General features: G+C 43.0%; 2 protein-coding genes across 4 annotated transcripts; both read right to left on the reverse strand.

Moving 5' to 3' along the window:
• Positions 1 to 755: 755 nt before the first annotated feature.
• ogal (O-GlcNAcase like) lies at positions 756 to 8,630 on the reverse strand. 2 transcript variants are annotated; one of them, XM_053419057.1, is made up of 17 exons: positions 8,365 to 8,630; positions 8,138 to 8,189; positions 7,828 to 7,925; positions 6,219 to 6,349; positions 5,686 to 5,857; positions 5,126 to 5,224; positions 4,886 to 5,025; positions 4,622 to 4,766; positions 4,440 to 4,538; positions 3,543 to 3,787; positions 3,282 to 3,456; positions 2,349 to 2,434; positions 2,071 to 2,163; positions 1,897 to 1,985; positions 1,686 to 1,806; positions 1,466 to 1,595; positions 756 to 1,109 (listed from the first exon to the last, which is right to left on the reverse strand). In XM_053419057.1, exons 1-17 carry the CDS (start codon positions 8,423 to 8,425, stop codon positions 973 to 975), a joined length of 2,073 nt encoding a protein of 690 aa, XP_053275032.1. In that variant the 5' UTR covers positions 8,426 to 8,630; the 3' UTR covers positions 756 to 972. The 2 variants fall into 2 exon arrangements, with proteins under 2 accessions (XP_053275032.1, XP_053275031.1); XM_053419056.1 differs by having other exon boundaries at positions 4,440 to 4,541.
• A 5,602-nt stretch (positions 8,631 to 14,232) lies between these two features.
• LOC128433795 (serine/arginine repetitive matrix protein 2) lies at positions 14,233 to 22,248 on the reverse strand. Of its 2 annotated transcripts, none has more exons than XM_053417811.1 (11): positions 22,129 to 22,248; positions 19,987 to 20,085; positions 19,705 to 19,860; positions 17,331 to 19,029; positions 17,019 to 17,072; positions 16,057 to 16,939; positions 15,773 to 15,976; positions 15,588 to 15,648; positions 15,387 to 15,508; positions 15,125 to 15,276; positions 14,233 to 14,612 (listed from the first exon to the last, which is right to left on the reverse strand). In XM_053417811.1, exons 1-11 carry the CDS (start codon positions 22,222 to 22,224, stop codon positions 14,512 to 14,514), a joined length of 3,627 nt encoding a protein of 1,208 aa, XP_053273786.1. In that variant the 5' UTR covers positions 22,225 to 22,248; the 3' UTR covers positions 14,233 to 14,511. The 2 variants fall into 2 exon arrangements, with proteins under 2 accessions (XP_053273786.1, XP_053273785.1); XM_053417810.1 differs by having other exon boundaries at positions 15,588 to 15,651.
• Positions 22,249 to 22,679: the final 431 nt, after the last annotated feature.

The raw sequence follows: 22,679 nt of genomic DNA on the forward strand, positions 1-22,679 counted from the left end.
GCTAGGGACACCTCAATCTTGTACATGTTCATTGGAAATAATTTGATTAGTTTTCATTTGGGGTCTTTTCACACATAACACAAAGAAAAAATTATTTTAAGCTGTTGTCACATTATTCTGCTCTTTTCTAACTAAGTCTGGGTTTTGAACTGCTAAACTGCAGCAACTGCTTCTTCCTTCTTTCCCTACACAACTTTGTTTTGTGTTGAATTTATTCATGAACACTATTGGAAAATAGAAGGCCAGACTAATCTACATTTTAAATGTTACATTTAATCTCACTTAATAGTTAACAAAGGGTTAATGTCCTAAAACCCAAACAGATCAGATGTTCTTTGTCATTGTTTAAATGGAGAGAGTGATTTGACCTTATGACTTGGACAGAAGGCATGAAACGGGTGAATTGATGTGAAGGCTCAGCTCTAAAACTCACTGTTCTCCTGTGGTGCGTTTTGGGACTTTTACAGTCTGTTATTCATGTCTCTCCTCTCTAACAGCAACAGGTAACATGTGTTAGGTAAATAATGTGTAATGTTTTCACCCTGACTATTCAGACTTGGGGGAGTAATTATATTTATGTAATAAATATAAAAAAATTACAAAGTAATTATATTTATGTAATAAATATAAAAAAATTACAAAAACGTGTGTGTAACAAATTGAGAATGTAAAACTAATAATGATAATTTTACCTGATAAGAACAGATCACTATACAAAGTTTCCGCTGTTCAAGAATGAAAATGTAAACACAACATATGATTAAAATGTTTATTATTTTCAGTTACAAACATTTTCTCTAAAACACAATCACTATACTTTTTGCAATTTTCATGGCTACAAAAATCATTCATTTTGCATTCCACGTTTAATCATAAAAGAGTTTGTAAGACAAATTTAACTCAGTGATTATTCACAGAACAGTTTGATCTCAACAATTCAAACCTGAGTAAAATAGCGGTGAGCAGCTTTGTTCACAGGTTTGTTGCCATGGCGAGGATGTCTTGAGGAAGACCGGCCACTTTAATGGGTTTGAAGGATCCAAGTTCAGTGTAGAAGTCCAGCTTCCTCTGATCGCTGTGCCTCGACTCACAGAACGCTCCTCTGGAACCTGAGAGGGAAAACAAGATGGTGTTTGAGATTTTATCTTTTTTGGATGAAACGCACAAAAAAAAAGTTCTATCCAAAAACGAGTCGCATGGATTGTATTTAAGATGTGCAAAAATAACAGAAGCTTCAGCTTTACACTGGATCAGTATTATAGTTATTACTTTCTTTGACTGGATCAACACATCTACAAATGAAGGGTAAACTCATATTATATTGATTGTCAATTAAAAAAGGAAATATTGTCTGTATATATAACATCTACAGTTGGCATGTGTACAACTGTTATGCAGCCTATACAATTTATAGATGAGGCTCATCTCAGAATAATCACAGGCATTGTGCACGGCCTGGACCTACCAGTGCTCCTGATGGAGGACAATAGCTGACCAATCATTCGCTTGGCTGGAGAGGGGTCAGTGACCCGAGGCAGCATTTGCACAGTGATCAAGGATGGGAATTCCTCAAACACTGAGTCACTTGTTGCCCTCTAGAGGGGGGAGATAACATACAATGAAATAAGATTGAATTTTTTCCGTTGGCTCATGTTCTGGAAAATGATTCTTGCACATTAGCTCACCTGAATCTTGGCTGCAGCTGATTTGGCATCAGTGAGTGCCAGTGCGTAACCGCACATCCCGATCTCATCCTCCAGGACGAGAGCACACTGAGGGGAAGGGGAGATGTCACCTGTTGACAAGCTGCAATGAGGCAGTGCAGAGGTTAAGATGGTATTAATACATCAATTCTCAGGATAGAGTCATCGATTAGAGTAATTGATTATTTCTAACCTATCACAGATAAGTGGTGGCTGTGTCATCAGGGGAACTTTGCCCTCTCCTGCTTTCTGCATCTCTCTGAAAATCATCTGCACCGCCACCTAAGACAGGAAACAAAACTATGCAACATAACTGCGTAATTTAAACCAAAATTAATCAGGACGTCTGAGGATCTGCCTTCTTTACCTTGTCCTCAGGGCAGTATGGTCGTATGCAGTATACTGCTGTCATGGGAGGATGTCTGAACAGGTCCCTGTTACCGTGTCCGGGCAGCATTCTCTGTGAGTGCAAGTGTACAGTATGTTCATATTTATTAAGACAAACATTCAGAAATCTTAGATAACAATAACTATATTTACTAGTTGTATTGACCCATTATTCACAATTATCATGGTTTATTTAATGGGAAAATGGCATATTTAGTGTGAATAATGAATTTATCTGTTTTGACTCGGTTTGATTACCTGGAACTCTCCGGAGAGTCCTCCTCTGAAGTCCCAGGGTTCAGGTTCTTCATTCAGAAGCTGGACGGAGGGTTGCCCCCGTCCTCCTATGGAAGACAGAAACAATGTAACGCTTTTCATATTGGTATAATCACATTTGGAAGTCAATGACCAGTAGCCACCATCTTCAGTCCACGTTTTTTGCTAACCTTTCTGTCCTGTCGTTTTAATCTTAAACATTCTTGCCTGAGTACAGTTTTCTGCCTGCCATAATGTGACATGTGCATTGAGGGAATACTGATGAAAGAAATGCTTCTTGCTTTAGACATCGGTTTTCATAGGAATTGACGAGTGGCAACACATTTCATAAATCTGATATAAACAAGTTGGATACCGAATAAACGGGGCAGATTTAGACAGAGGCTAATGCTAAAACTCACAGGCTTTAATACAGGATTGGGCATGTCATTTACAGATTTCTGCAAAACTTCTTTCAGGCTTACGCTGAACTCGGAAGATTCTCCTGAAACTGCATACACACATGTCCTGAGTCGGACATATGTGTGTACGCGATAACACGTCCGATTCAGTTGAAAAGAAAATTCTGCCGAGTTTTTTCTCCCAATCTCTCAAGTAAAATGTCGCAAAATGTCTGAGCCCATGTGAGAATGCAAGAGGAACATGCAGAACTAAAAAAAAAACTATAAAAAAGTGGAGCCACACATGTAGAGGACACTGAAAACTTTTTGGCTGATAAGAATCAACGCTGGTATTGATGTGCTGTAGATAAAAACATTTGATTTCAGCTGCGGAATTGGTCCGTTATGTTCTCCTTCCTGCCTGCTCTGAAAATGGCTTTAGATCACTGATCAAATCAACACTTGTTGGGGTTTTCATTCCGTATCCACCAGCCTGTGTAGCTTGACCATCATTAGAAGACTTCCATTTTCTCACCCAGTGTTTTCACATAGGCTCGGGCCAGGCCAACTCCACTCTTAATGTCACAGATGTAGTTGTAGAGGTCGTACAGAATTCTGCGGTTGGGGGCGTTTGACAGGCGGTTAAACATCTGCACCACCGCTTCACACATGTCATCAAACTGCTGCGCTCGTGAGCACCACTCCGCTGTCTGGAAAACACCGGGAGTTGTGTGAAAAAGCATGTGCAACCCATCATTTGCATTAAAAAAAATACTGCAGATACACAAAGCATTACCTGGTCTGTCTCTGCAGTTGCAGCGCGGCTGTTGTTCGTGAGCCAGTCCAGCTGCTGGAGCATGGCCCTGGCTGTGCTCCCGTGCTCGTACGGCAGGTAGAAGAGGTCTGACAGCAGCTTCAGGTCGTCCAGGGTCAGAGGTTCTGCTGTGTACAGCGGGTTCTCTCCAGGTCCAGGAACGTAGGAGCTGTCTCCCTTGTCTGTCTGCATGGGCTCCTCATCGGTTGAGTCCTTCTTCAGATGAGCTGGAGGACAAAGCGGGCCAGGAAGCATGTGGAGGGAACCAAAACACTCTTGTCTTATTCTTACATGGCTCCATCTATTTTGTGATATAATCAATGTTAGGGAAGTTTTCTGGAAGCTGGTGAAAGGAGAACTCAGGCAGCAGCTGATGTCTTATTCAGAAGATGTTAATGTAGACTTGATGCATCAAGGGGAAGGGGGAAGAATATACAACTCTAACATAGTAACATGAGCAACTGTCCCCCCCCCCCCCCCCCCCCCCCCCAAGTCTGAAGATGTCTCCCACAACATCCCCGTATATCTTCCTCTACTTGTGTCACCCATTATAACCGCTTATCCATTAATGGCTGGAATTGCTGTCACTCTCCATGTTAATATCTATGTAGGTGTTCGCATCCTTTAGAAAGTCTAAATGTGCATTCCTAAATCACATTGTGTCTTGATGTCTTGCCACTGGTAAAATACATAAAAGAGTTAAAGTTGGTGCCTCTTTGTCTGGCACATATATGTAAATATGAAAGTCCATAAGAGTAGACACTGTACTGTTGGTTGGCCCTTTATCTTTTACCTGACCTTGGGTCCTGCTTAGAGAGAGAAGGTATCTGTGGAATTTAGACTGAGTTTACTGAGACGTGTTCTGTCATGAGACTCTACCTCCAGGTTGATCCGTGCTCAGGAACTCCTGCAGCCAGTCAGTGAGGGCCAGGGTCAGGGCTTTGTGGGGGCTGTAGCAGGGGTCCTGCTCCTCATCGTCTGCTGATGAAGATCAGGGACAGTGAGACACTGCACAGGCTTGTTTTTTAGGTTTGTACTTTATGTCAAACTTTCACACTGACCCATTTCCACATCCCTGGGTCCTTCATCAGCAGTTGCTTTGCACCATGTCGCCAAAGTGTGGATAGCCACAAAGTTCGGGTAGAACTCGCAGTTAGGATTGGTGAGCACTCCTCTCAGTTTGGGAATCAGCTCAGTGGGTCGGTCCTTTTCACAGAGGACAATATTTAATGAATGTGTTAGGAAACTGATCCAGGGGCTGGACCGGGAAACATTCTTATAAGACCATCTTTTACTGATGCCAGTGTTGACAGGCATGTATTTACCTTAAAGGGCCCAAGGAAAAGTCTTTGGGGATCGTAATCGTTTGCGTGGATGTTGTCCCAGATGACTGGCGCCCTCTTCAGGACAGAAGACACCTCTTCTATGGACTCAACTGAGATTTTGTGAGACACCACTTTAGGACCTAAATAATAAAAAGAAGGGGCATAAACAAAAGTCTGCTAATTAAATATATATATATTTTTTAAACTATAACAGTGATTGCACCTTCAGTCTGAGCTTACCAGTCCACAGTATGTCCACACCAGGCAGCAGCTTCTCTCCCACAGTGTGCAGGTAAGACGACTGGGACACGTTGGGCTTGCAGAATCTTGCACAGTAATCTGGGGAAACACAACAGAATATTGAATAAAGGAACTGTGCATGGGTGGATATGGATATATGCATAGCTTTTCTTAATTATTTTTCCAACAGCTATTTTACGCATAAAAGCAAGGACAAGGACAATGTATAAAAGAAAAGAAAGTATTGATGTGACCCCCCACTAAAATGTGGAATCTAAACAGAAGGATATTTAAAAAAGACAGAAAGATAGAGCTCTTTATCAATATTTTCACCAAGGAATAATTCATAAATTGTATTCATTTAGGGAACCGATATCTATGAGTGTGTTAAATGTGGTGCAGCTTGATTGAATGCAACAAGACTGTTGGGCATGAGCAGAGTTAGGTGAGTGATATTTTAGTTGAGAAAATGTTTTAACTTTCTGGTTGTTTTTAAACTATGAATGGAATGTATCCATGTTCCCTTCAGTGTCGTTTTTTATGCAGCTCCACTCTCTGACCTGTCGGACAGAAGAGGAAGGTGTCGGGTTCCCCCAGGTGCTGGTACACCTCATTAGTGACGGCCACCTGAGCGTGGGCGAAGGAGCTGAACGCCTCTTTATCGGCCGGACACATCTCGGCTTCAATGTCGTCAAACAGCAAAGAGAAGGACCTGCAGCCAAACCCCTTCACCTGCCGAAATACCAAAAAAAATACTCGATGATCCTCAATAATTGAATTAAACGCTTGAACAAACAGGATCAGCTAGAGTCTAAATATTAGCTTCACGTGCTGGATTTGTTTCTTTGCTTGTGTACAAAGTTTTCTCAAAAGGGTCCTTCCACTGGGAATTAAACCCATTACCTGCAGCGGTGTCAAGGCCATCACATGCCTGTTGACCTACTTGCTGCACACAAGATGTTTCTATTTTACTGCTGCCTGTTTCATACAAAGTAATGTGGTGTTGAAACAAACCCTCAGAGAGCCATAAAACAGCTGAGATTAAATTATCTCTCGTGCTCCACCCTTCGTCTCTCCGCATACAAAGTCGTACCTGATCTAATTTCCTCTTCAGGAAAGCGACCTCTTTGGGGCTGGAAAAAGTAATATCCAGACCTGGAGAGATTGCGTAGATGAAATCGACGTCGTGCTGCTTCGCTGCTGAAATCAAGGCCACGAGTTGTTCTGGGGAAAAGAACAAAACATGTTGATGAGGAAGTTAAGATGAACAAGTTCAAGTGTTTGGATTAATGAGCAGTAAATGGCTCCCCGCTCACATGGTCCTCTGTAGGCCATAAGAAATCTTAGAAGGTCCCGTACAGGGGGTCACGTTAATCAGGTTCATTCACTTCCATAATGACAATAAGGGTGGGGCAAGTTCATTTGTCAAAACCTGGCATTCTATTGGTTGGTGAATTTTCACAGAGTCCAAGAAAAATCCAAGAGCATAAGAAAAAAAATCCAAGAGCAGAGGAGAAATCCCCGAGCAGATGTTTCAGATGTGCACAGGAGCAGCGTGAGCCCGAGGAGAAGAGCTCAAGCAGGAAAAATGTCTGGGCAACAAAATATCTGAGCACGAGCGCACAGTGTGAGCATAAGCAGAGAATCGAAACCCAGGCAGGGGATGTTTCAGTGCGCGTGAATGGTTTTGAATGGAACTATTACAAAATCTGAACATCAAACCAATATGTCCTGAAAGACCACGCTCTACAGTGATAATTATATTTTTTTGAATATTATATTATTATACACATATTTCTCTGTGTACTCCGACTCTAGATTGACTTTAATTCAGCCTTCAGACCACTTTAGTCAAAATGTAGTTCTTTTCAGTGATTACAAAAGTTTTATTTGGCAGTTTGCCACTGTTCTGGGACGTCCCTGCCCTTCAATGTGCATAGTACGATTTGTTTTTGATTTGCCCAAAGTCCGCTGATAGCGTTTGAACTTAAGAGTCTTCAGAGACATGATAGTTTTATAGGTCATCTTCACTGCCCTTCAGTCTGTAACAGTACTGATAACATCTAATCAACCAATGGTGACAGCTATTAAAACATCGTCTCTGAGCAGATACTGAGGATATAAAATGTGAACACTCCTATATGTTGTTGGCTGTTTTTACCTCTACCAAGGAGGACATGTTTCACTCCCTGTCTGTTTGTTGGTTTGTTGGTTTGCATATTTTGTTATTTTTTTTGTTAGCAAGATTACACAAAAAAGAAAATTAAACCGATAAAACCGAAGCTAAGGATGGAGGCATTCAAATTTGGTGCAAATCCAGATCAGGAGACAGATCCAGGAATAATTTCACTATCTTGGACATTTTTGTTAAATTTACATTTTCATTTATTTCTCACTCAATATTTCTTATTAAGAAACAATGTGTAACTGTGTTAAGAAAAGGGATAAAAGCTACATTTATCCCTGATTATTATTATTAATATCACTGTTATTATCAACTGGACGGTGGATCCTGGCCACAGAGTCCATAGTGTGTGGTTGGAACAAAGGCTTTTGATAGGATAATAAACTAAGTAAGAAGAATGACGTTTTTTTTTAAATAATTGAAGTTGGCTGGATGGATAGGAAAGCGTCTTAGAGCACAAACAATAAGAAGAATGAAATAATGATTTCAGTGTGAACATGTGAGGGAATAAACCCACCGGCCTCCGCCGCAGAGTACATGTCTCTCCAGTACATCCTGTGTTTGTAGTCGTCCTTGGGGGCGTACAGGTACGTGTTCAGACCCCACCTCTGCTCCCTGTGAAGCCCCACCACACAGTGTGTCAGTTAACATGTGAACAGAAGTGATGGTGAGGGGAGGATCTGATCACAGTGAGCAAAGGAATTCAAAATAATCTTTTCTAATATTTCTTCATCCTGTTTGACAAGTCAACACAAATCAAAGTGAACACCAACAAATGACAACAAGACACTTTCAGGCTCCACCTGTGCAGTTATACTCACACACACCTTTTAAAGAGCTCTGTTCTTTGCTCCATAGTCCACGGTCGACCATAAAAACCTGCATCAAGCAAAGGTAAAGTTATGTCCCACAAGATGATGTGTTACAGGTGATCACGAGCGACAGCCAGGCTGCATTTACACCGTGTGGAGGTGGAGAGAACAGTCTGTTTACATGGCTGCAGCAGGGGGGTCATGGGGTCCAGTTCGGGGCCCCTGGTCCCAGGCTTGCTCACCTTCCACCACTCCGGAGATGAAGCGTCCCTCCTGGCCCCTGGCTCTGCGGGATGTCTCCATGGTTCACTGACAGTAGTTCAGAGTGTGTTTCCAGCAGCTCCTGGTTGTGACACAGCGCCACTGACACTCATGTCCTTTTATTTGATTCCCCTCTTATTACGCCGTCCTCTCGCGCCTGCGCACAAACTGTGTGTTGGTGTAAAAGCTGAGGAAGAAGCAGCTCCTCTTGTGACAGGACTGAAGTTCACGTCACGTCACGGCGCAAGTTGACTGAACGTGCTCTGACCAGAGACGCTCTGACTTCCGGGTAAACGTCTTAAAGGGCCCTCGTCGCTATGCCTTAAAGGGATAGTTCACCCCAAAATGAAAATTCCCTCATTACCTCCTCACCACTATGTACCAATGGAGGGATGGGTGAAGTGTTTGAGTCGGTGGATGTGGATGGAGAGGCGGCCATTATCCTGACATATTCCAGATTTGTGGAGGACTTAATTTCGAGCCACCTGGAGGCTCGGGTGGGCCCTTTGGAGCCAAAATTATGGTCAGCATTACAACTAAATTATTTAAAAGATGTGAAAATGTCTTTGTCTGATTGGTCTGTGAACACTTGAGGTCACAATGTTTGTAGTATCAGTTGGGACATGGTTGGGACTGGGCAATACACACACACAAACACACAGGCAAAATCAAAACATGGAGTCCCCCATCAGATGATCTGGGCCCATAGAGACATGATCTCAGCATCATGGGGTCAGTGGGAATATTTGAAGAGACACAAACACTGAACACGAATTTTTTAAATGTGTGCAAAGGTGAGCTGGTGGTCTATTAATTACATTTAGTTTTTTTTCCATGACTGATAAATACATAGGGGAGAGCGGGGTAATGTGGGACATCGGGTAATGTGAGAAACCCCCTGTATCTAGGCAACGGTACACATTTGTGGTCATATGACCATTATGTTTTCAAGCCCCTCCCATTCCCCCCTTGCCATGAAAGAGAAGTTGGTGCTGATGCTGTGGAAAGTATGTTTTTTCACAAAAATGTGTTTTTTGCATGTAAAAGTACATTTTCTTGCTTTGAACTTAATCAACTGTTGTGTCAAAACAAATTGATTCAGGTAGAAAAACTTATATCATACATGTTGGTGAACTTCCAACATATAAAACCATGTGATCGATGCTAGCTGAAGATTAGCCTGAATTGCTAAGAGAAGTTGTTTTTCTAAAACGGTGGCTTCGGGGTAAAGTGTGACAAATGCTGTGGGGTAAAGTGAGACAGTGTCTCACTTTACCCCACCATGAAGCACAAGTTAAGTTTAGTCTTAAACATATTTTAGTGTTATATTACATTATATATGTTTTATTTTTAATGTCATAAACATTGTAGAAAAGCCATCATGTCAAGAAACTATACACCAGGAAGACAACCTGGGGCCAAACACCCCTCCCAGAGATGGAGAGTGCAGCCGCTGAGGTCATGCAAGGAAAGAAATCCTTAAGAAAAGCTGGAAGGGATAGAAATATTGATAAGACAACCCTCAAAAGATTCATAAAGAAAAAAGAGAAAGGGAAAGTAAAACCAGTAGCCTGGGGTGCAGTAGCTGAGGTAAAGAGAATATTCACAGATGAGATGGAGGAGGAGCTTGCCAAACACTTGAAACAGCTAGCTGACCAGATCCATGTCCTTGCTCCAGTTAAGTGCCGTGAACTGGCATTTGAATACGCAGAGAAAAACAATATCCCTGTCCCTGCCAATTGGACAGAGAAACAATGTGCAGGTAAGCTAGGGTGTGCAAGAGATCACATGAATCATAATAATCATAAATGTGCTTAATTGACCAATCCCCATGATTCTGTTACTAGTCCGATATTAGTTTTGGAATGTGTGGTTGTCAATCTAGCTATCAGTATTTTATCTATTACAACATGTGTTGTTATGATAGTTTTAAAGTGGAAAAAGTAAGTGGACCACTTTACCCCGTAGCCGGGGTTAAGTGGGACACAAGACCACTTTTTTTAAAACAATCATATTTTCACTGCCCTTTGTCCTGAAGACATTCTGATCATTTCCATTGCTAGAAAACATCCTGAATTAATGGGAAATTTGTAAATTTCACTCATATATCATTTTTGCTCGCCTAGAGGGGAGCAAATGTAAAATATGTTCCACATTACCCCACTCTCCCCTACTGTTCACGGCATTATTTCTACAGGTGCTGGGCAGTACTGTAAAGATATATAACAAAAAATATAATGTCAGATAATAATGATCAAATACATATTATGAAATAAAATGGGGAAAAGCTTAAAAGCAGTTAGTTATTGCTTCATCTCTGTCTGTACAGGATGCCTTCAGATACTGGGCTCACTGTAGGTCATCTGCACTTTGGCCTGACTAAGAGCTCAGTGCACAGACAGTTGAGGTGTAAATATATGGATGTGTATTTTTATGCAGTACACTTGTTTGAGATGGACAAGTAAAAACTAGAGCTGCTTGTGTAGAGTCACTGAACAAGAAGCTGATCTCAGCAAAACAAGGAGTGACATCAACATTTCAATTGATCATTGATAAAAACGGTGTGTAATGTTTGCTCGGCCTGTCAATCACTTTAGGATCAATTAACCATGTTTTCAATATTAAAAGGGAAGCATCTTTTAATGTTTAAATTTGAATCATAGATTTTTATTTAGAATGTAAACAATGCAAAAAAGATCATAGAAGAATTGAATACTCTAAGATTATAGACATTCTGTGTCTTTGATGTTTCATGCAGCTCTTGACTTAATCATTGCCTATAAACCAGTGTTTGATCATTCTGAGCATCTCACAGCTTTGAGAGAGAAAGCCTATTGATAAATAATATCAGGCATCTGCTCAACGACAAAATCAAACAGCAAGATTACTGCTGATTCAACCTGATTCAACCCCAGGAAGAAAGAGCAAGTTGTCCCACCATGTCACGATTCAAGTTGACCTCTGAAAAGAGAGAGAGAGAAAAATATTGGTACACCAGGAATGAGTACCAGGGCCTTCAAAAAGAGATCAGACATCTGAAAGACCTGTTGAACAAGGAGAGGGACAACGCTCAATATGAACGAGGGTGGAGAGTCCAGGCCTGCAATGACCTGCTGGAGACCCAACAACAGTTGGAAAAAGAGAAATCCCTGAATGAACAGCTCATCAATAGGAAAGGAAGATCTAGGTCACCCTTATACAAGCAGAGGATGATGCACAGGGACTCTACAACTTCCAGCTCCATGGAGGTGGTGACTGAGCTAAAAGCTGAGAAGGAAAGATACAAGATTCCCAGACTAGGACGGAAGAGACAGACATCTTCCCAGGCTCTTATCCCAGCAGGGAAGCAGCAGCACCTGACCAGTGACCTTCGGAATAAACTCAGGGCTTCGAGAGAAGAAGAGCGAAAGCAACAAAAAGTTTTGAACTTCAGGATCGAGCAGGACGCTCGATGCCAGGATTCAAATTTTGCTGCTAGGCAGGGAGCAGATAGGCTCTCATTGCTGGAGACCCAACAACAGTTGGAAAAAGAGCAATCCCTGAATGAACAGCTCATCAATAGGAAAGGAAGATCTAGGTCACCCTTATACAAGCAGAGGATGATGCACAGGGACTCTAGAACTACCAGCTCCATGGAGGTGGTAGATAGGCTCTCATTCACGACTGACACAGAAGAAGACTCGGCTCCCAGACGTGAGGCTGCCAAGCGAAAGAGGTCTGCAGTTTACACTGAAACAAACCATCGGCAGCAAGTCCCTTCTAATTATAATGAGGTGGAGGAATCCTTCAGAGATAGAAGGCACACCCGGAAGAATGCCAGGATGTATCAGCACTGAGGAAACCAGATATTGACACCCAGCCTAAGAGACTACATCAATATTTGCACATGAAATTATATTTCATAATAAATCCTGAAAATGAATCCTGTGAGTGAAATCATTCGCACTCCGCTTCATCGTCTCAACCTCGTGTCATCTTTGATTGTACAATAAAGAAGCTTGAACTTTCCATTCTGCGTAGTGCTCTGTGTTCTGTCTCTGCGTTGGGGTTTGAACACGGTGTTAAACACGACACCTGTCAAATGTAGCACCTTGTCTCTCATAGTCAGGCTCTGACATGAAGGTACAGTTGTCACATTAGATAGCGGTAATGCACCTTGACGTTAGTTTCCACCTGCCAATGAAGAAGAGATAATAAGAAGAAGATTAATGTGGAATGGTGATCTTTGCTGGATCTTAAGGAACAACATTTTATTATGTTGATTTTTAGAACATTGAGATGGAATAGGGGCTGGCTTCGTCCACTCTACAGATCAAACTAATATTGAATGCACCTTGACGTTGGTTTCCATCTGCCAATAAACCGAAAGAAGAAGCAGAAACAGAAGACTGGGAACGGATCGAGCAACTGAAGCAGGATGTCCGCAGTGGCCTTAAATGGATAGTTCACCCAAAATGAAAATTCCCTCATTATCTACTCACCACTTTGCCGATAGAGGGGTGGTTGGAGTGTTGAGTGAACAAAAGATTTGTTCACTGGTAGACAGCGTTGCAGCCAAAGTAAATGGCAACCACTAATTCAATAAAAAAAAGGAAATACTCCCCATGTTGCTCCTTTGATGTCGTTCAAGTGCCTGTAGGCCTCCACATTTAAATTGTTGTTTTTAGCCTAAATTCCCTCTGATATCCTCGACCTAGTAACTGCAGCAGTTACTTGCTGATTTCATCTTGCGAGCACTCTCGACAGCAGTAAGTATAGGAGGCTAAGAACCTGGTGTAACTGAGGCTGTTTTGGATATGTCGGGTTTAAAAGACATGTGGATGACACCACAGGAGCAGTATGGAGGCATTTTCATTTTGTTTGACTTCAATGTATGGAATTCGGCTGCAACGTTGTTAACCCCTGAAACCTCAAAAGTGTTAAGAACAGGGATAGTTAATTTCCTAAACAAAGAAGTAGATGACAAATGAAGAGAAGATGAGTGTGGCAAAGTAGTGAAAGAGAGTAATACGGCTCTAAGGATCTTAAGAAGAACTCCTGCTATGCATAATAACAAATTATAAACAAGTTCATGCAAACATTGAACAGTTATAAGTTAGTGTCCCATGCAGAAGATTGGCTGGGGTGCCGAGTTAAGAGCCCCCCCACAACAGCTGATTTCATTGGCCAACAGCAATGAAAATGTTTGGTAAACTCTATGATGTGCTGCAGGAGACTACGACACCTTGGTCAGAAACCCCCCTAACAAGGCCTTCTGTCACCGACTTCCTGCCAAAGCTGAGATATGTCTTGCCCTTTAGCTTTACTATTATTTATGTGAATGCACATTATGTATCATTTGAGCTGGGACCACTGAACGAGGATTGAGAAATTCCACGTTGGAGACCCTGTTCAGACCTGGTATGAACATCCTTCCTGAGTGACTCAATCACAAGTTCAGGTCTGAACACATCAAAATTCTTCTTCTTGAATGCATGTGGCCACATTATTTTCATTGTGTGGATACAAATGCATCCTGGGACATATATGAAGGACCGCCCACTCAGTTGACATCTCTGACCTGCTACCGGTTCACTTTGAATCAAATGTATTTTCACTCTTCTCAGTTACCATACATTGATTTATTTGTGGCTGCAACATCAACACTGATCACCACATGATGACTGATACTTTTCTTAAATTGGTCAAATCTTTCTTCAACAGCTGCACGAGATTCCTTCTGCCCCTGGACTCGTCTCTCTCTCTTGCTCGTGCCAACACACAAACATTGTCATCGAACCCATCTGTAAACTCTGACTCTGATTGGATCTCTCAGGACGCAGCCGCTCAAAAGAAAGTTTACTTGTAGCTCTTCAAGAAACAAACTTTATTCTTTTATATATACAAAACTTTATCAGTGTTATGGAATGCATAAAAGACTTTAACTTGTTCCATTAACACATGTTTTCAAATTAAGAGTGCATATTTACTGCACACATAAAACCAGCATGCATTTTAGACTCACAACATAAAAAAAGCAGTAACATATGAAGGTTTGCTACATAAGAAAAAGCTCTGAAAAGCTATGAGGTTCTTGAGAAAAAAACAACACGTTCTTGTCACCGGCACATCCTGGGCTCGTAGCTCTGCTACCTCTTCAATCCTTTCTGGGCCTGTTTCAGCAACGAGTCAAAGTCCAGGTCCTCAAGCCTGCTCCTGGCAGGAGAGGGGTCTGCGTCTCTGTTCGCGTCTGAGGAAGAGAGGGACATTTACAGGCTCAGAATAGGAGGGGTGCTGAAACAAATGTTTAGGTTTTGTTGACACTGTCACTGAAGTGTTCAGAACATCTGTACATTCTGAGGTGCTACACAGAACCCCGAAGTGGAGAATCAGTTATTGTTGCTGTTGCGACGAATGAAATGTTGTCCTGATCCTCGATGTTACAGAGTGTTGGTCGCCGTTTTTCCAACTTAACTGTTTCAGGTGCTCATAAACTCACTAGGACATCAGGCGCCAACGTAGAAACAGTGCTTTTTATTTTTTAACTAAAATATAGTTGTGTGGCTGTAGCCTGAGGGTGTTCATGTGGTTCCTGACCATGCATGTACGTGTACGTGGATGTGACGTCCCCTGCAATATATATTATGGTTCCTCTGGTGCTGGTCACTGAAATCACTGTGATTGGGCAGGATAAGTTGTGCGAAGATATAAGGGAAACTGTTTTCTTCAGTGTAGTTATGTACTTGTCCTTGTTGGTCTCACCTAGATCAGAGTAGTTTGAATTACAGAACTGTCTTCTTCCACCGAAGCAGATGTCAAACGGCAGCTCATCAGGCTTCCGTAGTTTGCCGCCGTTCTCAATGGCTGCAAAGGCAGCTTCCATGTTGTAGAACGTCACAAAGCCGTAGTGGTCGCTATGGAAACCAAAGGTGCAATATTGAAATACTCATGTTGTGAGAAAAGACAGAAAAATACACAAGTAACAGTGAAGACAACAGTGACATGTTTTGAATTCTATACGTACCCTCTTTCTCTGAAGTGAAGTGACACACACTCCACCTCTCCTAACTGAGAGAAGCGCTCTGTCAGTTCTTCTTGTGTCATCGACCTGCGGATACGGCCGACGTACACCACCCTGCGCTCGTCCTGTTGGAGAGTTTTACAATCAATCACCATTCATTGCTTATCAAGTTGAAAACAACACTTAATTTAATATTTTACTCACTATGGCTTTAAGTTTCTGGATTCTGATCTCGTGCTCCCTCCTCAGACTCCTGGACTCTCTGCTGCTGCAGTGATGAAGGTGGGAGGGGAAAAACCAGATCACAAAGGTGCATCCATAATTAAAGACAGAAAGAGACAGAAAATCCCTACATATCAGATGACCATAAAATTACAACATTAACTAACCTGTAAACATCTTTCCACTGCCTTCTACAAAACTGCAGGGATGGTGATCTGGATCTGGACCTGGACTGGGACCACGATCTAGATCTTGACCTGCTGCATCTCGATCTGGAGTAAGACAGCCTGTAGCGGCGAGGCGGTGAGTGAGAAATGGATCGGCCGGGCGACGATGAACACGAACTGCTCTCTGAACGCCGGTGATGGAGCCTGTGAATTGAGAATTGGGAATGAAGCACTGATGACCGATAAGAGAGCAACAATGAGCCTGGTTAACAGACGAGGATTACCTCCGTCTCTTTGGAGAGCGAGATGTAGAGCTTGAGGAGGAAGATGAGGAGGAGGAGGAAGAATGACATGAGCTGGAGCTGGAGTCAGAATGGGGTGATTGTCTCATATATCTCCTCTTGTCCCTTCCTCTGTCGGGAGGACTGGGTGGAGGTGTAGGGAGGGTGTATGGGGCCGCCTGCTCTTCACTTGCACCACCATCTGAAAGCTGCAGAGCTTTGTCTGTACATGGGTTTGTTTCTGAACCGGTGGTGCGTTGCTCAGAGTTATGCTGCGACACCGGTTTTATTTGTCCAGTCGTGGTCTGTGTTTTTGATTCAGCAGCAGCACCTGAGTCGAGGGGAGTCACCTGCAATTCATGAGTTATTTCAGAAATATCCTTGAGTGAAGAGGGCCTAACTCTGTTAGGCTGAGCAGCACTTGTTACTAAAGGATCCACAGAGCCACAGTAATCGTGATCAGAGCATACAATTAAATACATGTGAGCGGAGGTGTGAGCAGCAGGGGCCTCTGATGTGCTGATGTGAGTTTTCCTGGACGGCAGAGGACGCGGGTCTATGATCTGAATGGCCTTAGATGGAGGATTTTTGCGTCTTGCAAGTTGCTCCTGAGTTCTGAGGATGATTTCAGTGCCGAGGGGCTCAGGGATGTCCACGCGCTCCGAGGTCTGGAGTTGTTGATGATTCCTGAGAGGTTTCAGAGTCCTGGAGGATTCGGAATTACTTAAAGGTTCTAGTGCTTCCACAGAGGGGGTGGGGAGTAATCTGGATTCTGGTCCTACAGGCGGGTGTCTGTCCGGCTGCATGCATCCATCTGTTGACAGGTTGGGAGGTGGAGTAGTGCTGATGAGATCGGGCTGGTTCTCACAAACTCTGTCCTCTTTAGCTGGAGCAGGGAGAATTAAGAGGTTAAACAACACTTTATCAGCATCAAAATAAAGTGCACCAGTCATCTGATCACTCACCTTGTGTTTCCTCAAACTGTTCCAGCAGACTGGTCACATCAGGGGCTTCAATCACTGAAGTGGAGGAACAATAGTAATATTTACTCAATATATCAGCTTAATTCATAGCTTTAGTGCCATTTTAGAATTTTACTGCTGAGTTTTAAGGCCTGATCTTGGCTATACTGCTGTGTGATTCTAAACTTGCTTTTAAATGTTTCCTATAGTTGTTTCCATGTAAAAGAGCTTGTAACTGTGTTTTGAAAGACGCTATATAAAGAACCTTTTTTATTTATTGTATCGGATTTGCTGACCACATCTCTTATGGTTTACCTGAGTCGGAAGCAGGACTCTGCGCTCTGCAGCCAACCTGAGGCGAGGGTGGAGTTTCCTCTGGAGAACAGGTATCCTGGGATATCTCTGGTACCTTCTTCTTTATCGCTGTGAGAATATCTATTTGAGAGGGTGGCAGAGCGGAGAGTGGCGTGAAGGAGGGACACTTTATTTGCCTCTCTGTGTCTTCACTTGGTGCCTGAGGAGTCTTTGGTTCCAGCTCGGTTTGTTTAGCCGTACCGGGTGTTGGTGGCTGTGGTTTGTGGCACTCTGAGGCAGGTTCGGTTTGTTTTGTTTGAAGACACAGTGATAGAGGTGCAGAGGAGGGATCTGAAACGATCCGGGTAAAGTTGTTTTTAAATCCCTGAAGCCGCGCGGTGCCGTCCTGGCTTAAGAACAACACCCGGGGCTTTGGCTCTGAAGAGGATGGTTGTCTTTCAAGAGTTGCCGCTGAGGTTTCTTTTTGGTTTTTGTGTGTGGTGCAGTGGAGGTCGGAGTCGGTGCTGTGGAACTCCACTTTGGCCTCTGAGGAGGAGGGGACCGTGGATGGGGGTGCTGTTTGGCTAACCCGCAGGGTAACGAAGACAGGATTGGGGGGATCAATACTGATCAATGTTGGTTTCTTTGCTGGACTCCTTGTGCTTTCAGGCACCTTCCTATTTGTGTTACTCGTGTTGACTGGCAGTGGACTGGCAGGCGAGATGGTTTTGGATTCAGGTCTCGGGCGCTTTAATCCTCTGTGATGTAGATGAGAGGATGGTTTTGCCTCTGAGGGCCTCTTAGACAGAGATGCATGATGGGATACAGTCTTGAAGCCAGGTTTATGCAGATGATCAGTGCTGCTTCTGGTCTTTGGTCCACAGGTGCTTTGACTTTGTCCATGTAAATTGAAGATGGGGGTCAACTCCTTGGGGGGCTCAGCAACAGAGGGCCACTTGGTTGTGTTGCTTCCCTGTTTCTCCACCAGGGGCTGTCTCTTCTGGCGCAGCTGTCTGTACTGCTGGAGGCTCAGTGATTTGGCCTTCGTCTCACCTTTAGGTGGCACCACGTTTGCCTCGTCACTGTCCATTTCTGCAGACGCCGCTGTCTGAGGTTCAAGTGTCGATCCTGCTAAGTTTTCAATTGCTTTACTGCTTTTGAATGGAACAGACACAGTCTCACTTGTGTTCCCACTAGTTAGATTTGTCTTAATCAGTCCCTTCTCCACTGGCTCCTTAAAAGAAGTCACTTGAACGGGGCCGAAGCTCACTCTTTTCCTCTCTCTGGATGGTGGCGCTCTCTTTACATTCAGCAACACACTCTTCAGGAGTTTCCCATCCTCTCTTTTGTCCTCTCTCTCCCCTTTCACAGGCTCCTCATCGTCAGACACCACATTTATCTCTTCGTCGCTCCCCTCAGTCGGCCTCTCGTACCGCCACACCTCCTCTTGGGAGAACAGCGTGTGGTCTTTCCTCTCTTTACTCCCCTCCTCCACGTACAGCTTCAGACAGTAGGGGTGCATGAGCCTCACCAGGTTGACCAAAGAGGTGGAGGTGAAGATCTCGACTTCATTCTCTGCTTTTGACTTGGACTTTAACGATATTTGACTCTGTTGTGTGAGCAGCTGAATATTGCTCTCATCTTCCTTTTTTCCATCCGTCTTTATAGAGAAGGTTACCTTTGGTGATGTGGGTCTTGCTGTAGGTCTGAGTGATATGACCTAAAGAGAAGGAGAGGGGGGTTTAGATCTTTAGTGTCCAAGCTTTGAGAACCAGAAGAGTCAATGTCTCTATTCAGCGTGTCCAGTTATCTAAATAATACCAAGTTCATGTAGCACAATATTCCAAGTCTATGGATCCTACAAATCACTTCAATAAATATCACGATTTATTTATAGATGGCTATCAGGAGATGAAGAGGATTCCAACAAATAACATAAAAACTGCATCAGAAACATATTACCAACCCTGCTTTTAATATCTGAAAATAACACACTTACCCTTTTTTGGCTATGTGGGACTCACACAAGAACTTAGTCTACTACTACTTTGGTTTCTATACTTTGTCCTGCACTCGGATTTGCTGTAAAAGCTGCGATTCGCCTGCATATCTTTCCTGCTAGAAATCTAGTGGGACATGTGACGTCGGTCCTCTCGCTTTGTGTGTCTCACTCATCGATTACTGATTGACAACTGAGATCGGGGGCTTTTGTAGGCGACGGGAAAGCCTGGTTAAAAAATGCTATGTTATCATACACCATAGTAGTCCTGACTAAATGTCTTTTACCAGCAACATTAAAGATGGTGTTGAGTCGTCTCAGACTAATGCTCATATTCATGAAGCACTAGATCAACAGATATGTCGTCTAATTTGTTGCTCCAGTGTGTGTACCCACCACTGGGTTGTCCCTGCACCTCTGGGGGGAGAGGAGCTTAGTGTCAGGCAGAACATCGAAGGGAGACAGAGTCCCCTCGTCATCCCCCACGCTGTCCAGCATCTCAGTTAGGGCCGACAGCAAGGACTCGCTCTCTTCCTCCACTCCACTCTTATCCTGTGAAGACCCAGCACAGTCCAAATGTACTGATTTATTTAACTCTATCAAAACTCTGACATGTGTTTTACACGTCTGAACACTGATGATGTGGAGTCGTTCAGATAGAAAAGGTTTAACACTGACCTCAGTTGTGACTGTGGGGTCGTCAAAAATGGACAGGATGGATTGATCCGTACAGGACTGTGAGTCCATGGCGTCAACATCACCTCTGCTCAGGAGCGACTGCAGAGACACAATCAGAAAAAAAACGACATCAAATCCCACGTTGTGTACAATAAAGAATGTGCACGCACAATGATCCTGTCTACTTTTACCTCCTGCAGTTTTACAACACACTCCTTCTTCTGGGTGGGAGCACAGACTGAGGCACAGGACGCAATGAGCTTGAAAATTAACTTTCTCAGCATAAACAGGAAAAGCTCCCTGACAATGCTGCAAACACAGCCATAAAAAACAGTGAGGCTGAGGTTTACTTTATGTTTGAGACCCTGCCGCTGAGATAAACTCCTTAATTCGCCCGTCACCAAATATTCAAATACCAAACGACTGTAATGCATCAATTGTTTTTTTCCCTTTATAAACTATTAAGTATTTTTGCATTTTTCATTTGGTGAATGGCCAGAAGGTAAAAAATAATACAGATCAAAATCCCTTTCAGCCTACACTTACATATTAAAATGTCATAATTTGTTATACCCACAGGGCCAAACTCAAATGTATTGAGTTTACTATCACTAAGGACTAGACACATGTTGGACAAACTACAACCAGGGATTATTATTTTAAATATCAATTTATTATCAGTACTGCCGCTGTTGAATTTTTCATCTCTCCACTCCTCCGTTAATCACTAAAACTCAGCTACAGACCTATTTGGACATTTATACATACATCAGCAATACTATAAAACCAGTGCACCATGACAGTGTTCTGGTAGTTTAATTATAACTGTTTGTGTATTTTAATTATTTATTTATTAATGCTTTGTGTGACAGATTATCATGGAACTTGGTGGAAGGATGTAGTATGGGTCGGGAAAATGCAGGGATTTCTTTCACTTTCTTTAAAATTGTGATATTTTATTGATTCATTAGAAATTAATTTGTGAATCTTGATTTAAAAGCTAAATCAAATCATGTTTAGGGGCTGATATTTATATGTATACAATTTGCTGCTGTTCCAAATCAAATCTGGATCTAGTGAATTTAAATGTGGTTCCATAAGGGAACTGTTGGTGGATTAATGTCCTCTACTGAGTGACATTTTAGTTATCAATGAATGGTTTCTTTCATCGTTAATTTTGTATATAAAACATCTGAAAAATTATTAGTATTTTTTATTATTTTACTGTCATGTCTGACAAAGCAGCGACAGTGTCATTCTACCTTAAAAAGTGAATTACGTGATTCTCACAGTAGTCGTTGATTCATTCTCTGATGGACGAATTGATAAATGTACTTACTGCAGCACTTCTTTTGTATTAAAATGAAATGAATACAACTGCCTCAGTGACATAACATCTAAACATGAGCCACAAGTGTTTAGTCTGTAAAGATCAGGATAAAAACTGACACCATCAAAGAGTCAAACTATTTGTTTTAAAGTTTGCAATACGAGGCTTCAAGTCCATATCTAAGTAAAGTAAGAAGAGAGTGGTGCAAAGTTTATTAGGACAGAGGTGTGCAGGAGAGAGGGGGGGGGGGGGGGCCTTCAACAGGCCTCAGCTGTCACAACCTGAGCTCCATCTCTGCTGCAGAGAAAGAGGAGCTCAGAGGACATGACCTGGGACATTTACCTGTCTTAACGTGACAGTAAAGCGGTAGACCAGCTGACCAGCCTGTAAACAAACTGAGATGAAGCTGGACACAGCAGAGGCAGGAGGGTAAAGAAAGAGCAGGGACTCGGTAGGTGGTCAGACTAGTGATCAGGACAGAGGCAGCGGCCGGATGTGAGCACGGTGTCCTCTTGAGGCTAATGCCCGCTCCCTGTCCGCTCTAACACGACCGTGCTCTGTCCTGGACGTGAAGTGGGACATGGACACAGACCCGATGATGTGAATCAAATCCTTATTAATGTGATACTGTCCTGACACCCTCCGAACCTCCCGACCACCGGCCTGAGCTCAGCTAACCACCCTCATTCAGCCACGTGTCGCCCGGCGCACATGTGGCCTTCGCCTGCGCCGGGGAACCACTTCCTGTCGCCCAAACCCGCCCGCGCGCGGTGATCAGGAAACCCAAGCAGATAAAGACAGTGACCCGGTACCTCGTGGTGAAAGCTGTGGGTCAGGAAGTCGCTACCGTCGGCGTTTAATTCCGCTTCTCTCCCCATCCACCGCGCCGCCATCTTGCTGCACCACATGGTCCCCTGGCAGGCCGGACGGTGACACGTGGTCCCCGGCTGGAAGCACGTGGGGGAGAGACACCGACCTAGGATCAGTGTGTAACCACCAGACCCACGATGGAAAGTGAGGAGAGGGATATTAATCTGATCCAAGGTCAGCTACATCTGTGCTTAACGCTTTAATCTTTGAAACTACTCATTTTACTGCAAGGACACACGGATCAACGAAGCGGCTGTGTGTGTTAGTATTATGTGTTTGAATTAATTCGTTTTTCATTTCTTTTGAGATAATCAACACATGCTTAACACTAGGCGTTTTTCATATCATGTCACTGGAGTTTAGTCACATAATTAATATTTGATTTTAACTTATTTAGTTTACACACAATAAGACAAAATACATATAGTGATGTGAGATAAGAGGAGATGCCATCTTACACCTTGATTAAAATACACAATATATAATACAGTGA

The sequence above is a fragment of the Pleuronectes platessa genome, chromosome 3, assembly GCF_947347685.1.
Source record: "Pleuronectes platessa chromosome 3, fPlePla1.1, whole genome shotgun sequence".
In the NCBI taxonomy this organism is placed as follows: Eukaryota; Metazoa; Chordata; class Actinopteri; order Pleuronectiformes; family Pleuronectidae; genus Pleuronectes; species Pleuronectes platessa.

Bases quoted from the DNA above. Each gene is read 5' to 3' on its own strand.
- ogal (XM_053419056.1), bottom strand. From the start codon at position 8,425: ATGGAGACATCCCGCAGAGCCAGGGGCCAGGAGGGACGCTTCATCTCC. The intron at 7,926-8,137 runs GTGTGTGTGAGT...GGGGCTTCACAG, and splicing joins AGAACAGAGCTCTTTAAAAG to GGAGCAGAGGTGGGGTCTGA. The intron at 5,225-5,685 runs GTCAGAGAGTGG...GTGTTTCCCCAG, and splicing joins CTTCCTCTTCTGTCCGACAG to ATTACTGTGCAAGATTCTGC.
- LOC128433795 (XM_053417810.1), bottom strand. From the start codon at position 22,224: ATGTGGTGCAGCAAGATGGCGGCGCGGTGGATGGGGAGAGAAGCGGAA. The intron at 19,030-19,704 runs GTGGGTACACAC...CCTTCTCTTTAG, and splicing joins GGTGCAGGGACAACCCAGTG to GTCATATCACTCAGACCTAC. The intron at 15,977-16,056 runs GTAATCCTCGTC...CTCAATTCACAG, and splicing joins CGCTCTCCAAAGAGACGGAG to GCTCCATCACCGGCGTTCAG.